This window comes from Megalops cyprinoides, chromosome 9 (assembly GCF_013368585.1).
Source record: "Megalops cyprinoides isolate fMegCyp1 chromosome 9, fMegCyp1.pri, whole genome shotgun sequence".
Taxonomy (NCBI): domain Eukaryota; kingdom Metazoa; phylum Chordata; class Actinopteri; order Elopiformes; family Megalopidae; genus Megalops; species Megalops cyprinoides.
The window spans coordinates 33,220,982-33,238,749 of record NC_050591.1 but is presented as its reverse complement, the minus strand read 5'-3'; the positions used below and the strand labels follow the sequence as shown (position 1 = coordinate 33,238,749).

The window sequence follows — 17,768 nt, the reverse complement described above, 5'->3', positions numbered from 1 at the left end:
GTTCCTGGTGCTGTTTTAGTGCAGCAGTGAAGCTTAGGCTGAGATGGGGAGTATGCGTTTGTTCAGGTTTGTCATTGATGTCATCACCTGTGTTTGAATCACAGCTGGGGTTTTTTTGCAAAGGGTTGGCAAAATGTGGGGAGCATGCTGATTCCTGATTATTTCAAGATTTCTGAAACTCTTCAGCAGGTACTTTGTTGAGTCATCCTTCGGGGGTGTACATATGTATTTATGAAGGAGAAAGAAAAGTACGTAATAGACCTAATACCGCTTGATATGGCGCGGGGGGTAAAATGTTTGGTGTGTCAGAAGTCTGCCTGTCTTTGACAGGTTGTTCCCTGGACCTTTACTTGATGTTCTCACTGGCTTTCTCCATCTCACCTGTCTACTCACATGTGTATATATGTAAAAATAATCCAGGTACATTTTTGTTCAAAGCGTTGTCTGATATCTATAGTTATTCTTTAAAAGGATATATATTCTACAGCCCTGATTCCCTTATATGTGGAGTGACTCGCTCTTGGTGACCGTATGTTATTGGTTATCTTGTGTTCTAATGTGTATTAACACTCCTTGTGAATCTTGGTATATAATATGGAGAAAGAATGAGATTGTGCTTTATTTTGTAATACTTAAATGTTCTTGTTTGGGCTTTTTTTTACCACACAAACAAAAAACAGTCAATGTGAAAATGTACAATATTCAACAAAAGAAATCTGAGCTGCAAGGATCCACTGGCAGAACAAATGACACAGTAACAATGTAATTTCAGTATGGCTGCTTTGAGCTGTATTTAAAAATTCAGAAATTGAGTGTGTGTGATGTCCTTATCGTTACAATTTGTGTTGAAGAGATGTTTTTTCTGGTCCTTGTTTCATAAGGCGTGGTGCACTTGTGCTCCGTCAAAATGCAACCATTCAGTGTAAATAAGTACCGATGTAAAGATGCTATTTTTGCATGCTTTTATACTGTACATATAACTGATGAAAATAAAAGTTGTCAAAACACCATCGATCAATGACATTGGTTTTTACTACTGGCCTAACACAGGAGGTCACATCACAATACCACAGGTACACTAAGAGATACAGCTCCTCTGACTTTATCCTGACATGGGTCTATAGTCTGGGGATACCTGCATGTGGTATTGGAGGTTTTTTTTGGCTTTCTATTTCACATCTCACTGATGGGTGTTGCTGTGTCCAGTAGAACAGCTTTTGGTACCAAACAGTAACAGTATGGACCACAAACCTTGTCTGAGGAATTAAATTAGTGCAGAAAAAAAGATAATTTAACATTTTTACCTACTGTATGTAGTACCGTGAGCCTTGGATGCCATATTTGTGCCCTATTTATGTGTTTTGCTGGTTCTGCTGGTAATTTTACATATAAGCACTTTGTGACATTTCAATTGCGAAAAACTTTGATTGCTTTTACTGCTCTGAGTTCTTAAAATGATGTGCATGACATTCAGTTTGTGTAAAATTCTCAGGGGAAAAAAAGATTTGTGTTCAATCCATTCTCAGATGGATTGCTGTAAGCTTGTATGGCGGAAATGGCAAAAGATTTGCCTCATTCTTTATTAATCAGGATGAGGTAGAAGTTGTATGGATATACGATTTTTTTTCCTGAGATTTAAAGGAACAGACAAGTTCTGGCACCACAAAGTCTATGTTGCCTGGCAACCATTGCCAGAAGTGCTTCAGACTGCTGAAGTCCCTGTGTTTTCCCTTGTGTGCCGACTGAATGTGTATTGTGAAGCATCTCCAGTATCAGGTCATGTGTAAATATCACTGCAGGTCTAGAAGAGTCCTTCGTAATCACATTCTTGTGTTTTCAAGGATGCTGTCCTTTAGACTGTCGACTGCTCAATCATTTGCCTCCTCCTTGTGAGTCTCTGTCGCCAAAAATTGTTGAAAACGCAAGAAAGACATCAACGTGGAACATCTAAAAACTGCTGCTTTTAAATGGTGGTAACTATCTGTCCGAATGAAATCATTGTTTAATTTAATCGGGCAGTCAAAGAGGTAAACAAATAAGTCAATTAAAAGGAATGCGGTAATCAGGGCGTGGACTGTAAGCAAAACTGAATTTCGGCATCCGGATTTGTAAATTTTCTAATCAATTTTACCGTAACTAACTAGGGCACCACACGGGACGTTTTTTCCCCTGGTAATGGCCCCATGTTTTCCGGTAAATGGAACCGACAGCATCGCCAGAGTCACACTTATGTAACATAAAGATGTGCCACTCGACCCCGGGTACCTTCTTGTCTGACAACACACCTGAGATCATTTTGCCCACCCCCAATCCCAACCAAATAATTTAGCGTAATACTTAGATTCCGGTCTAAAATCAGACGTTAAACGCAAAAAGAACGCGCTTCATTCCATAAGCAGACGACGTGACATATTTCTTTCGGTGACTGCTGCCCTCTTGTGTTTGGAAAAACCATGAGTATGAGTGGTAAAAACTAATCGATACGCATGCAAGGCAGTTTCGCAGATACTGATACATCGGTAGGCTCGAGGTGGTGACATGTTGACGTCTATCTGAGGTTATTTCAGTTTTCGCGTTGACTCATGGGTGCAGTGCATTTAAATGCAATATTATTGTAGGTGATATTGTAGTCTTCATCACTGTACAGCATGAAATCACCAAGCCGTGTGCAGTGCGCACCTCTGTCGCTGTAGGGGTGGTCCAGCAAAAATGTGTAATTTATACAGACTTTGCATTTCATTGACTCATCTCCGATTTATACTGTGGTTGTTGTGATATTTAAAAATTCAGGTGATTGTAGTTTTTATCAACATTCCTGATGTAGATTAAACACATCGCTAAACTGCTACCCTAGTACTTTTAATGTAGACGCTATTACAACTAATGCTACTATTATCTTCCCTCCTCCTACAACAGCAGCTGCTGCTACGATTAATAATATTAATGATTATGAATAATACAACGTAACAAAAAGGGTTATTATCATCTTGTATAATTAGTATTTCTATTACAAACGTTACACTTTGACGATGAATTCAAAACTTCAACCATTCATCTGACCATGTGTAATTCTACATTCATCTGAATGATTCAGTCGGAAACTGCACGCTGTCTGAATCTCAGACCCACGTTAAACGTATCAGCAATGCCATAAATTCTCTACACCGGGATTTATTGCTGCTTGCTGCTTTATTGTGGTTCTCATCCGCCTGTTCTGCCCGTGAATGTCGCCTAGCGTCCGTGAGGCAGTACGCAACAGCGCCTCCGAGACGGCAGAGGGTGGTGTTTAATATGTTGGGGTTGAGCGCCTTGCGATATTGACAGAGCAGCCGTTTAATGCGCTGTCCAGCACTTCAGCACCGAGCGCTGAGACAGGAGCGCGGTTTGGGGAATTCGGTGTCGGAAGAATTCAGGACGACGGAACCGCATGCACAAACACCCAGACCAACAGAAACAACAAAGCAAGGCGTCGCCGTGTCTGCTCAACGCACTCATCACCTGCTACAAGCAGGTAAGTTCCATTGAAGAGCTTCGTGCGCATGCACAGAAGAGCTAACTTAGCGACACCCGTGTTCGAATAATTCATGTTCATGTTCGTTGCTGTGTTCGTGTTTTAAACATTGGAAGCTTGATGAAACTCATAGAAACTGTTCTATGCATTTTACTGCCACGGCGATTTTAAATATGAATTCTTGTACAATTACCTATGTATTTAAACGGTCGCTTTCGTGTCTGTAGTCGCGATCCGTGCGGAATCCAGCACGCCGTGATGCTCAGTAACAATTTCCAGGGGTTGGCACCTGGCGGGCACCTACCTAATTTTCGTTGACAGAAATTAGTGCCTAAAACGTTATTCGGTTTATTGTCTTAACGCCATGTACAGCATTAGTGGAATATTGTCTTATAAACAAAATTGTAAACTAAAACTTCACTGAAATGTAATAACGTGCTACTTTGATTCAAATGAGTGTCTGCACAGTCTACGTTCAAAATCGGCAAGTGTTTGAAAGGCGGACGTAAATTATGACCCCGTTTAATGTTCTTACGGCGTGGTTACCAGTGTGTTCGGGAGGAATTAAGTTCAAAATGGTAAATAACTCAAAATAACAGTCGAGTTATTTTGAGCCTTTTTGATAGCTAACTAGCTGTAAAGAGAGCTTCTTGATTGTGTCGTCAAAACGGTAGACACGCACCTCGCTGTTTGCTTGGCTCTGTCTGTCTGGATTTGAAGAAAGTGATAAAGTAAATGTCTAAATTAATCAAGATTCTTTATTAAAATGAAAGTGAAACCTGTTGGCCTTACTGTAACTATGCAACTTACTCTGTACGTTGCGTTACTAATGGAGTGTATGCTGCTCTCTGCCTGAGAAAAGACGTATTAGGAGGTGATGACTGATCTTGCAGTTGTTGAGGGAGTATCGTGTCCTTTGGCTGTCGGCTGAAGCAGCTGTGTAGGGTGGTGATGACTTAGCACCTGTGATGGTAACGGCAGTCACAGATGTAGGGTGCTCACGCCATTGGCTAATTGGCTATCACAGATGTGCAGTGTTCACAGATTTGGGGTGTTCACACATGTGAAATAACCATAGCCACTCAAAGGGCTATGTTTGACCTTATTGCAGGGATAACTAGGTAGGCCTGTTGTTTGTGTATGGGTCAACTGTATGTCATTGAAGAGAAACCTAATTTTCTTGTGATGGGCCTGAAGGGATTTTTGTATTTGAAGCTGCTGCTTCTAACTGTTCATACAGTAGGGCATGTGGGGAAGCCAGTCTTTGTATAAATCTGTGCCTTTTCTGATAATAGTTTGACTAAAGTACAAAAGGCTCCGCAGCAGTACAATCCAGCTTTTTGAGTGGTAAGGAAAAATTGCATTCATTGGTAACACAGTGCAAAGTATGCACAGCCAGATAGACAGGTCAGCTGAAGCTAATTCAGAGCTGCATGCATGCGTTCTGAAAGACTACTGTATACAAATAAAATGTCTTTCATACGGAATGAGCAGCTTTGTCTTTCTTTTTAAAGAGAGAAAGAAATGAAAGAAAGAAAAGAAAAGAAAAGAAACACTCATGTGGCAATGATCTTTCCACCTTTGAAACACTCCTTTCAGATCACCTGGGATGAGCGGAGAAACGCACAGACTCTACATAGCGACGTGTCTTTGGCAGAGCTGCTACAGAACAATAAGCCCCTGCTTCCCCGCCCTGTCAGCCCGCCGTGTGTCAGCAGCTGTGTGCCTCTCTGGGGCTGTCAGAACACTGCCTCATCCCTCTGTCATACGGGCTTTCATAAGCGGAATGCTTGATGCCGGCAGGGGAGCGGTATATTTTCTATCAGCGTGACGTACTCGGCTGCTCTCAGTTCTGTGTGCTTTAGGCAAGGTCGAAAAAAACGTTACGCTGGACATAAAACACGTCCCTACCAGGTCCCCAGGTAATCGAGCCTGGTTCATGTGCAAATTCCAGGCCCAGGTGCCTCTGTGGATACCTCTCCTCTAAATAAGGTGCCAAGTGTTTGATTTCAGGTGAACAGACAATAGGCTGGAATGAGGGCAGCTGGGCTTGGCTTTCCTGGCGGGGGGGGGGGGGGGGGGGGGGGGAGCCGAGCTTTGCCTCTGTGGTCCCAGCGGAGCAGCTGTGAACCACAGCCAGACGCGGCACACGAGCCCGCAAGCGGTCACCTTGGGGGCTTTGTGTACCTGCGGCGACCTGGGAGACGAGACTCCCCCACCTCTCGCAGTCTCTCTCACAGCCCTGATGACCGAGTTGATGGTACTGCATGCTCTTCCATAGGTTTATGGCAGATTGGCTTTTGTGCAGTCATATTTTTCGTTTGAAGAGTTATGACATTACAGTGTTGTGACATGTTGCATTATTATAAAAATGACGATACGCGGGCTTTCCTGGAGGTGTGGTAGATCATTACACACTATTGGCATTTAGCAGATGCTCTTGTCCAGAGTGACTTACATCATTTACAGGTTTTTTTTTACAATGTTATCCACTTACACAGCTGGATATTTACTGAGGTATATTGTGGGTTAAGTGCCTTTCCTAAGGGTACATCAGCAGTGCCCCCACAGGGAATTGAACCAGCAACCTTTCAGTTACAAGTCCTGCTCCTTAACCACTATGCTACACAGGGATTAGGGAATACTCTGTGGATGCTGTACCGGCCGGTTGGGGCTATGAACATCCTGTCTCTGTGTTTGCTGAAGTGGGTGTACTCCATGCCTGTGTCCTCCCTATCTGTGTCCAGTTTCTGCAGACGCGGATCCACTCTTTGTACAGTTAACTTTTCATCTATTGTACTTTCTAGTGAGACAGAATCTCCACCGGAAATGAATCCACAATGCCACGCCTCCTGGCTTTTATACAGTTGTCTCTTTGGGGTGGTAATTATGACCCATGGAGATCATTTTAATTTGAAATGAGATGGAAAACTGCAACATTAGAGAAGCAGTTCTGAAATGACCTGGCTTCCAGCAGTTGCGCATGTTTTGTCACTATGGGAACTAAATAAATTACTGTTGCTGTATGTCTGAATGTTTCTTTTTTAAACTTCCTAAGCAAGTTGCATTCATGGACCATGTGACATTTTTGAAGAATGTTTTTGGTTACTAACTGAGTGTGGGTTACCGTTTATTGCCTACTTTCCCCAAATCAAAGTCTTGTACTAAACCGGTTCTGAAATTCATGAATTAAGGATAGATTAAAGGCGCTGTATGTATTATGGAGATTTTCACTGGGGTTGTTTGCTTTTCACTCAGCAGTACTGAGAGCAATTTAACAATGGACTGGTATTACGCTTTAGAAGCTGCTCAAAGGTGAGCTTCCGTGCTGACTCTATAGTAGTAATCCAGTGCAGGGCATCTGGCCACGCTACCTGGGGTTCGAAAATGTCTTTATTCCTTCTTTCTTTCCAGAGGCTGTTTTGTCAGAGGCAAAGCAGTAAAAATACACATCGTAAGGCACTGGAATGCCTTACAATACAATACCATACGTACTCAGTAAATACACAGGCACAGGGCTATATGAAGTGATACTAGCTGAACTGCTTTTTAACCCAGAATAAATAAAAATATATTTCACATAAAATACACAGTTCCGTAGTAAATAGAAACATCTTTATCGATTTAGCTTCTATCTCTTATTCGTCTCATCTTCAGTACAAGTCATTTTTAACTGTGTTTTATTTGTCTCACTGAAGCTCCCTTGCGGTCATGCTTAGGCTTCCTATTGTTGCTGCTTACAATGAGAGGTCTTTAAATAGCCTGTACCTCGGAGAGAAAGAGCCTGATGTGGACACTGCACTGTGCTCAGTGGTGCTTATTTGCTGGCCATGGTAGGAGAAGGTATTTATTACAGTGCATCCATTAACGTGGATGTTTTTCACCCACGGCAGTCAGGTGTGGTGGTCTGTCAGCGAGGCTTTCAATGCCTGAAAACCATGTTTCCATTGAAATCTACTTAAAATCATTGTACCTCAGCAGGAGCCTGCTCCTAGAGGTTTATGTTATGGAGGAATCTGAACATGTGTATGTACAATATGCACTTTGGAACAGTGATAATCTACACACCTGAATCACTCCCAAACAGTATGGTCACAGTCATGCTCATTCAGCCTAGCATTTTATCCTAAAAGGTTAATATAAAAAAATCCTGTAAAACATGCATGATGCCCAGAAATATTGTTTTCATACAAAAATACATCCTGTACTCTACAGACCTAGGTCCACAGATCAACTATGCGGACATAGAAAATCTATTTTAAATATAAATTTAGATTCTTCAAAATATGATTTTGTAGGGGACCAGATGTAAAATACGCCTGCCTTGTTTAGTACGTAAAGATATTCAGTGTGCTAGGAGAGTCTCCCTTATAACATAGTGAGCATAATACCAGAACACGATCTTGATGAAATTCGAACACCTGAAGTGAACTGCACATTTGCTGCATGCAGTTGTTCTGGGGCTCAGTGGAAGCTGTCAGTGGTGGTACAGGAAGACAGGGCCTGAGAGGGGAAAAAAACACAGCAGCCAGAGACAGGTGAGGTTTCTGGGTCACTTCCCGTCAGAGTGGGGCGGAGGAGGAGGGCGACAGAGGGCGACAGGCAGAAGGAACTTGTCCAGCCAGCTGGAAATCACTTCCCCTCCGCCGTCCTCCCTGGCTGGTTAAAACGCTCAGCAGAGAGCCGCACTGACATGATGGCTTTATTCACCCTTAGACTCAGTGGGAAGAAGCGGGAGCTGGCCGCTGCCCTTGTCTTTATCCTCTGATAGGAGGAAAGAGACTCTCTCAGTGCTCATGGATGATTTTCCACAGTGTATTCTCTAGGGGTGGGAAAAAAAAAAAAGATTCATGGTATATCGCGATTTTTTTATAGCACGATACTAAATATTGATACTTCTTCCCAGAATCGATACTCTCTGTGACGTCATGTGCGTAATAGTGGCGCTGCACTGCTGTATTGCTTTCACTGACAAATGTGAGCCAAGTGTGGCCGGGAATTTCAACAGGCCTGTAGAGGGTGCTTCTAAACGCTTGGGCTGCTGAATACTGTGACACGAATAAAAATAGTTCCAGAAAAATCGCAATAATCAATACTATCGAATCGCAATACTCGTAGAATCGCAATATATCGGAATCGCAATACGAATCGGGACCAAAGTATCGTGATAATATCATATCGTGACAAAAGCATATCGTCCCAGCCCTAGTATTCTCCTCAGAAAGCAGGGAATGTTAGACCCATTTTTTTCCTTTTTAAATCAGAGCCAATAAACATTTCTCCGCCAGTTCTTTATGGAGCAATGCAACAGTGAACCTACACGTCTTTTGTTTCAGGGGGTTCCTTTATGTAAAACAAAAGCCCATTGTTATGTCTGGGTCATTTAACTGACATTAATATTTGGTCTGAACCTTTCCTACAAAAATGTTGAATATTAACATGTCTGTTGAACAAAGATAACGCCCTTGTTCTAAATGGTGAAATAGACCATTTTAAGCTCTACCATTCAGCACTTTTGCAGATGCTACATTAATTACTTGGCCTCTCTGTCCATTGAGTATACAGTTCCCTGCAGTAGTAAAATCTGTTTAAAATAGCGTTTGAATTTGCAATCGTTGGAGTGTGTCACAAAGGTATTCTCACTAGGTGACTTGTTTTTGGGTTTTGCCTGACATTGGTTTCAAAGACAAGTTCCTCTTTGGAACAAACAGGTCCATCCAATATGTCTGAATAATGAAGCATACATTGTGAGTACAAGCTGACAGTGTTTGTGAAGGAGAGGAAGAGGAATCTTTTTGCAGTGGCGTTTACCACAGAGCTCATGTGTTGTAGGGGTGGGGGAGACCACTTAGTGGTGTGGTCTTATAAACGAGCTAGGCTCCCACATGGTTCACACATCACATTTTGGCTCACAAAGCGGCAGACATATGCCTTGGCAGATATGAGCACAGAAGAGCGCAGCAGCAGAGATGCAGTGTGGTATGAGAGCTTCAAACTGTCCTCTCAACCTGCCTGCACGGCTCATGTGAATAAGCATGGCTGCTCTCAGCATCAGGAAAAGATTGGAGGTGGTTTTCGGGGGAACTTTTTTTGTCAGTCAGCTTGCCCCCCCCCCCCCCCCCCCCTCCTTCCCCTGCGATTCTTCTGTTGTTCGACTACCTCAGACTCACAGACATATTCTCTCCCGCCCAACCTGATCTCTGGCTCTCCCTTCCCTGGGGAATAGTGGTGTAGAACTGCAATGCTGGTCGTTGTGGTAAGATTGTTTTCCTCCTTTGAATATGGCTTCACTTTTGATGCATCGGAGTGATTGTCACAGTGATACTCAGGGAAAGGGAATGAAATGCTTGTAAAAATGCTTGATATCTCGTGTCAGAACCAGGCTCACTGGCCGAGGCTGGGTTCTTCCTGGGTTCTCCTTGTATTGATGTTTCACTGGACAAGAGCCAAGAGAGAAATGCTAGCCCATGGATGTGTGCAGTGTTGGCCTGGTTACAGGCAGGCTGTCTGTGATAGCCGTACTGTTGGAGAAATAAACACCGATGGCTCACTGGAGAAGTAATCTCTCTGAAGTGTTTGTCCTGCCAATAGAAGCAGTGAGCTGCAGGATTGTCAGTGTGTAATTGTGTGTGCCTGTGTGTGTGTGCGTGTGTGTGTGTGTGTGTGTGCGCGTGTGTGTGCGTGCGTGCGTGTGCGTGTGCATGTGTGTCTTTGTGTGTGTGTGTGTGTGTGTGTGTGTGTGTGTGTGTGTGTGTGTGGTTTACTGTTATTAAGTTAGGACTGGGGAGCTTCACAATATCCATTGATTTCATTGCTGTGAATGACTGTGTATCAGCTGCTTAGCATGTGATCATTAATCCCCTGCATCTGTCTGTGCTGAAAGCTGAAGGTAACTGAGAGGCTCCTCATCAATATCACAGACGCCCCTCTCCGTATGAACACTCTGTTATTTACTATGCAGGAGGAAAGCTTTATCAAAAGATCACAGCCACGGTGTGTACTGAAGGCTGTTCCAAACAAACCTGGCATTAGAAAAACCCTCTTTATCACCCACAATCCCATGGATTTCACACCTGTCACGCAGTACTGTAGTTTTTTTACACTCGGCCGATATTTTCACTCAGCTGAATGTTTACTTTCTGCAAGTATGGGATAGATTTCATGAAAAATGAAGCCTTGCGCAACCTCTGCTGAGAATATGTGTGATGAGAATTAGAATCTTTGCTTTAGATGCTGCATGTTTGCTCAGAGAGTTAGCATTTCAGTGAGCGGTTTCCTTCTGTCTTGTTGCCTGGCAGTTTCTAACCTGCCAGCATAGCAGTCCCTTCAGCAGCCGCCACCCCCAGACCCCCCCCCCCCCCCCCCCCCCCTTCCCCCCTCCCCCCTCCCCATCCGCACCAGCCCTGAGTGAGATACGCGATTCTGCAGGGGAAACCCTATTCCAACCAAAGGCTGTCGTAAGTGTTGCAGGCGGGCAGGCTTCGGTTCGGGTGACCCAAATCCCATCAGCACCACCTTGCACCAGATCGGTGCTGTGCCGCGGTCCGGGTTCCGCGGTCCGGGTTCCGCTCAGTGAACGCTGCCTGATGTGGAGTCCTCATTCTTACTGTGCCATAGTGGAGTTAAATTTAGCATAATTTTCTTTGTCCCCTCCTATTCAGCACCAGAGTCACTTTTTATAGGATTACACGAGTGGAGGCATTTCAGAATTACTATCCTTAATCCCATCCAGCTATAGTGGAGATGATTACAGCCCTGCCTGTTCAGTTGAAATTCAATTCCCAAACTATCCCGCAGTGAAGGGCCCTTAGCTCGAGTCCCATGCAGCTTTTAGGCTATTTTCAGAGGGCTTATTCATAACAAAGGAACCACTTATTGAAAGCTGAAATTTCGCACCCTTTTTTCTGCTGTGCGCCTCAATAAAAGGTCACATCCAGACTCTCTGGAGCAGGAGGACAGGCTAGTGATTTAGGGCTGATGAATTATAAATATTGTGAGGTGCACGGTATCGTACCACGTAATTACAGTGCAGACCATTTTCTCTGTTCAGTATGGTATAGGGAGGTATTATGTCTCTGAGGCTGGCGAAACAAATGAGCTGAAATTTCATATGTGTCTTATGGTGGTGGTGAAAACTATAATTTTTTTTACCCAATTTGAATTCACTGTCTATTTGCAATGTTCAGCCATTTTGCTCATATATAATATGCATTCTGCAGCATAACTGTTAAACAATGCAGGCTGTTCTATGGTCTTAGTGGTTTTTCATGGCTTTTTCTGGTCTGGAATTTGCACTGCTTTATTGTTATGTTAATATGATTAAAAAAAGCCATTACATGGATAAAATGAAGAAAATTGTGTACAGGACTTTGAAGTCACATACTTGAAACGATATGACTGTCGCTTTCAAAAACAAATCATAGCCTTGACGGTGACAGTCCTGCAGGCAGGTACGCTGGACACGAAGGGGTTAAAAGTGCGGGGTGTCAGGGACAGAGGAGGCTCTGCAAACATCGGAGACAAACAGTCCTCAGAGACGGCGGGACTTTAATAAAGGCCTATTCTCTCTCCCGCGGCAGATGCAGCGGTGAAGTCAGGTGTTAGATGAGAAAATGACAGATGGGGAGCCCTCCCGCCCGCCCTGACGCGCCGCTCGAGTTTTCCCTTCGATCTCAGCTCAGCCGTTCGTAAACTCTCCGTCTCCGCTGGGCAGAAAGGCAGCGGAGCCCAGGACGGTTCAGTTTCCGCTGACGGATGAGGTGTGGTCAATGCACAGCTCCACGTTTCTGCGAACGGTCTGTCTATTGCTTTTGCTGCCATTAAAAAGAGCATTAACAAAAGCATGGATGAGACAGCCTTTTCGGTCTTGAATCAGTCTTCCTTAATCTGTTGTAGGACTCAGCTTCACTTCCTGACTGCTGCTACCCAGCGCCCAATGGACTGAGTTTCTTTATTCAGAGAATTAGTGTTTAAATGATTTTATTTAATTTATTTCATTTTTCAATAATCTCAAACAAACCTTCTCGCAGTTGACATTACTGTGTTTCTGAAGGCTTAGATAGACTGTGCTGCTCATCAGTTCTAGAGTAGGCATTGACTCAGTGTTCCTAGATTTTGTGAGAGTTTTTGCTTTTCTGTAAATTCACATGGACAACGCTTTCAAACTGAACTTTGTGTGACAGTGTGGAAAGTTTACCAGGGACTCAGTGGATGGTCAGGGAGATGTGTCTGCTTAAAGCTTCATCAGGGGAAATGGATTGCACGGTCAGGCATGGAACCAGGAAGTGCTGGGAGAGCCATGTGTGGTTTCATTAGCAGCTCAGCTGTGGAGTGTGCCCCTACCACCACGGTGTGGCCCACAGAAGCTGTCTCACGGCCACAGAGGAACGCAGAAGCCTGTGCTTTTCAGCTGGATTTTTTATGCCACTGTCTATATTAAGTACAGTGTCAGACAATCCCCATAAAGCTTGCATAACACCTTGCATAGAACAGCAGTTGTTAAATTGTTGAACATTCTAGAGCACGCAGACTTATGGGACACGTATTTATGCATAAATTGAAAAAGTGTGATTAATATCCATGAGCTTACTATAAAGGCCATCGTGAAACACTGTGTTTGCTGAAGAATGCCTTTTAATGCTGTAATGTCATGCTCGTGAAAGTGTTATGAATGTTTTTTGAAAGCCTTATGAAGGTGTGATTAGCAGTAGTTGTGGCTGGTCTGGAGTGCAAAAAGAGTATACTGAAGGCACCTGGGGGATGGCTTTTGCTTTATATCTTTACAGGTCATGCGCTGTGTAAAGTTTGTGGTAGGCAGGTAAAACTGATCTTTTTGTGGAGAGGCAAGCACGGGGGATGGGGTGTGTCTGCATCTCTCATGTTGAAGATATCAGGCATCACAGGCCTGTCAATGTTTCTCATGTGCTGTGGAGATCTGGAAGGTGACCAAGACCTTGATTTTGACTCCAGGAAAAATCCTGTTGAACCAGCCCTGTGTTGAACAAAACTGTTATTGAGGCCTGAAGATGACTATCAGGGACAGTCAAAGTCAGCTCACAGACAAACAGCAAGCTCACGCGTTGAGCCAAGGCTCTGTGAGCAAATCAGAGATCCATCATGTGGAAATGGCACATCAAAATGTACCTGGAAATTTACTCACCACATCAGCCTCCTGATATCCTTGTGTTTTACATTCTCGGCTGTAGCGTTTGTTTGTTTTGGCACGTGGCGGCCAGACGTCCTTCAGCGCATTTGGCCTCCTTAGATGATTGATGTTTTCGGCAATTAAACGGGACGCCTGCGGTGCATGGGCCTGAGCTTGATGAATGCGTTTACTTAGGTTCGCTGAACCTTGCGTATTGCTTCAGCGGAAACCTCCGGCCCTTTGTGCAGATAATTGCACCGGCACTGTCATGCTTCTGGAGAGGGCGGAGCACACATCTTTGTTGTGTGTGAGTGGATTGTTGATCTGATAGTCTAAGGTTATGCTCGTGGTAGGAGGTACCTTGTGTTCTGTCTCTGACGTTGACTTTTGACTCCTCCTCAGCATTTATTCTCCTTGTTTTTTTTTTTTTATTTGCAGATAAAAAACAGCCCTTTCAGAGGCGCAGATAAAGGGCAAGTAAAAGGACAACTTGCAGATTGTTGGTTTGGAAAGCAAGGTGCTAATGCAGTGCGGAGGGTACATCTGCTTTGGCTAAGAGAATCAGCCATGGCGTAGGTAGTAACACATTAGTCATGAAACATGCACTGAACATGATTAGCTGTATCAAAGAATGAACACTGAGTGATCCTATATGTCCAATGAGCAGTAACATTACCAGCGTAGAATGGAAGCAACTCTTTGGACCCATTTGATATGCACACAAATAAACATGGAGAAAAAGGGGGCCCTCATTTTCTTCCTCCTCCTCCTCCTCGGTGTCTTCTCTCAGCAGTGTGGAGGGTGTTAATTACAGCAGGCTCGGGGAGAATAAGGAGCCCTCAGCAGTGGCACCTTGAGGAGCTTGTGATGTGGGGAAAGGGGGTGTGATTACACGAGGATGAGATTAGAAATGCCTCAGTCCCTGTGGGCGGAGGGCAGGTGACTTATGTGTCTTAGGGAGTGCGAGTAGAGGAGAGCTGGCCAAAAATGCGCCTGTCTTTTATCTGCATATCTATTATCAGTGAAAGGGCTGAGAGCCCCTGACATGGAGGATATGCTGTAGCGGACTGGGGTGGCAGTGTAGCATGGTGGTTAAGGAGGACTCATGACTGAATGGTTGCTGGTTCGATTCCCCAATGGGGCACTGCTGCTGTACCCTTGGGCAAGGTACTTAACCCACAGTTGCCTTAGTAAAATGTCCAGTTGTGTAAATGGATATGTGTAAATAGCTCTGGATAAGAGCACCTTGTGTTTATGTGCAGCTGCCTGTCAAAAACGCGCAGGCGACCCTCCCCTTTCAGCAGGAAATCCACAGGCACTGTGCTACGCCTGTAATGAAGACCTATGTGCACAGAAAAATAATAAAACCACTATAAAAATAATGTAATAATGCACTGATCTAATGGTTAATATGTACATACTTCTGCAGTAATGTTGTAGTGAATGTGTGTGATGTGTAAATGTTAGAAAGCCTGGGTTGCCATGGAGCTCTGGCCTGGTAATGCACAGTGAAGCCTGGTGCGAATATTAGAAAACTGTGACACACAAGCCAATGGCGAGGGGTCTCACGTATTGCATTCGAATCCCCACCCTCTCTGCAGTGCATATAGCCAATTGGGAGTTATGCGACATTTGTCAATTCCGTACATGTCTGTGGAAGTCCCCTCCATTCACACTGAATGATGGCCTGTCACTCTCCCCGGGCCCATGGTGTTAGGGGTGCAGTGACAGCACAATGTGCCAGTGATGGAGGGACCCAAGGACCCCACGTCTGCCACTGCTGCCTCGTGGGTGGGAGGCAGGAAGTCTTCACTGCTGAATGATTCGTCCTCATTTTTCAGTGGTGGGAAAACTGAGGGAAAGGAGTCATGTGACAACAGTGGAGGGGTGTGTGTGTGTGTGTGTGTGTGTGTGTATGTGCACGTGTGTGTGCGTGTACGTGTACGCGTGTGCGTGTGTGTGTGTGTGTGTGTTTGCGTGGAACACATGGTAGACATCAGTAGCACCAGCAGTGTTTGACAAGACAGGTTGGAGTGGAATAATCATATTAACTAAATGTTTGAGATTTGTGTTTGAGAGGTTCCTCCTCTCTGACTTACACTGTGCTTCTGTTGGGCAGGGGTGTTGTTTTCCGCAGGCACTTTCCCTCTGGCTATATGTAAAATGCAATAAGAGTGAAATTATGTAAAGGGGGGATTACGCCTTTTCTGGAGCAAGCTTTTATTAGCTCACTTCATGCAGCCGTCTCTGAGATGAGATGAAGCAATCTCCTAATGTCAGCGATCTCTTAGGAGAGATGAGCAAATATAATAACGTGTCATAAAATCTCAGCCATCCAGCGCTATAAAGCTGCGAGGGACTCGGTCAGATGATAAGTTGTAGGTAGGCAGAGCAGCGATAAGGATAATGATGGTTTAAATTTGTCCAGGAAATGAACCTGTCATGACTGAGGCACAGACACTGATGCTTCTGTGCCAGGGAATAGCAAAGGAAAGCGTGGCTCCGATGAGAGCTGCCGGATTATGCGAGGAAACTGAAATTATACACAACCTCATTTTATACCACTAGCCATGCAGCGCTGACCACACAGTGACCTCACAGGGACCTTGCAGGGACTGCCTAGTGACCGCGTAAAGAGCACTCTATGACCACTCCATAACCGCGCAGTTCAGTGAGAGTTCACAGATATGACCATGTGGAAGTGGAGTCTGTCAAACAATTAACAGTGTTGACAGAGACTACATAGAGAGGGAATGAACATTAGGAGTGTGTGCAGTCTTAGAAGGCAGGACTGTGATTGGTTTACTGCACACATTTGTCTACGGTACATAGCATGGCTTCTTCCTGTGTACTGTAGCAGTTATCAGATGAACTCCAGTCAACTGATACAGTGAAGAGGGTAATAGTATGACACTCACATTTGAGGTCAATTAAACCAGTTATTTGAAAAAAACAGGAAAGGTGGGAAATTTTGTGCATCTTATTCGTGTCAGTGTTTTCGCCATTGCCAAAATAACCTTTCATTAAGCCGAGAATATGCTCTTTAATATTTGCACAACAGCATCACGACATGACCAGCAGAGAATACCACTTCTCTGCTCTCCACAGCCGAGCAGAGATTTATTGAGTATCCACCTACAAAAAAAATAGCCATAGGTATTTAAAACTGCAGTCAGGCCTTTCTCTCTCCGTTTATGCAAAGACTGGCTGAAGCCTTGAGTTCAGATTCACAGAGTCTGTGCTACCCTAAGCATTACTCCCCTTTAAGCTTACGCAACACAAGTTTCCCTTCATTCTCTCTGTAGCGATCGAGCACTGCATTTTGATGCAGTCCTCTGTTAGAATGTTTCTCCTTTCCCAGCATGCCAGCTTACTTCTCCTTGGACAGCGTCCAAGAGTGTCCCTGTCTGATGCGGGTTCTTACCTGCGGGGTGGGGGGAGGGCAGGAGGGAGGGGGGGGTAGGTGGGCAGGAGGGGGTCGGCTGCCTCCCAGCCAGAGATGTTCTGGCTCAGTTGCGACCTTGAGTGAGTGCCTCTGTGCAGGCAGCTGAGGACACCATCAAAGGGCTCAGGGCAGCACAGCTCCACTTTCAGAAAAAATATCTCTTCATGATCACGTGCCGCATCAAGTTTATATTTTTGATGCAATTGATGCTGTTTGTCCTCTTGCATTCAGACTCCTTTTGCTTGTCAGCTTGGTCTCAGAACAGATTTACATCTGATAGAAAAAAGAGTGAAGAGAGTGTTTGCTTTGAGATGAAGCACAGTGATGCGCAGTGATGCCCTCATATGATGCCCTCATGGGCTGCTGTATGGTGTCTGTCATCAGACAGAAGGATGTTACTCTCATTATCCAAGCAGAATGGCAGGTAAATAGGCACCATTCTGAGAGAAACAGTGCTAAGAATCAGTGCTACAATAACAGCATATCACAGTAAAATGTGCCCAGAAATTATCTTTAGCAATTAACCTAACCTCATACTAAAATGAGCTTAGAGTCTAACAGTTGTCTATAAAAGCAACATTTCCTCAAATCATAGTGTGCCGTAGTTTATCCCTAACAGTGCCAGACAGTGACCCATTAAAACAACATTAAACACTAAATGTTTAGTG

General features: G+C 44.3%; 1 protein-coding gene across 1 annotated transcript in view; it reads left to right on the top strand.

Moving 5' to 3' along the window:
• Positions 1 to 3,330: 3,330 nt before the first annotated feature.
• Positions 3,331 to 17,768, top strand: part of LOC118783826 (serine/arginine repetitive matrix protein 3-like) — a 49,245-nt gene continuing 34,807 nt past the window's right edge. The window contains exon 1 of the mRNA XM_036537784.1: positions 3,331 to 3,511. Coding sequence (XP_036393677.1) covers positions 3,428 to 3,511 — 84 coding nt within the window. The 5' untranslated portion in view covers positions 3,331 to 3,427. The remainder of the gene's footprint in view (positions 3,512 to 17,768) is intronic.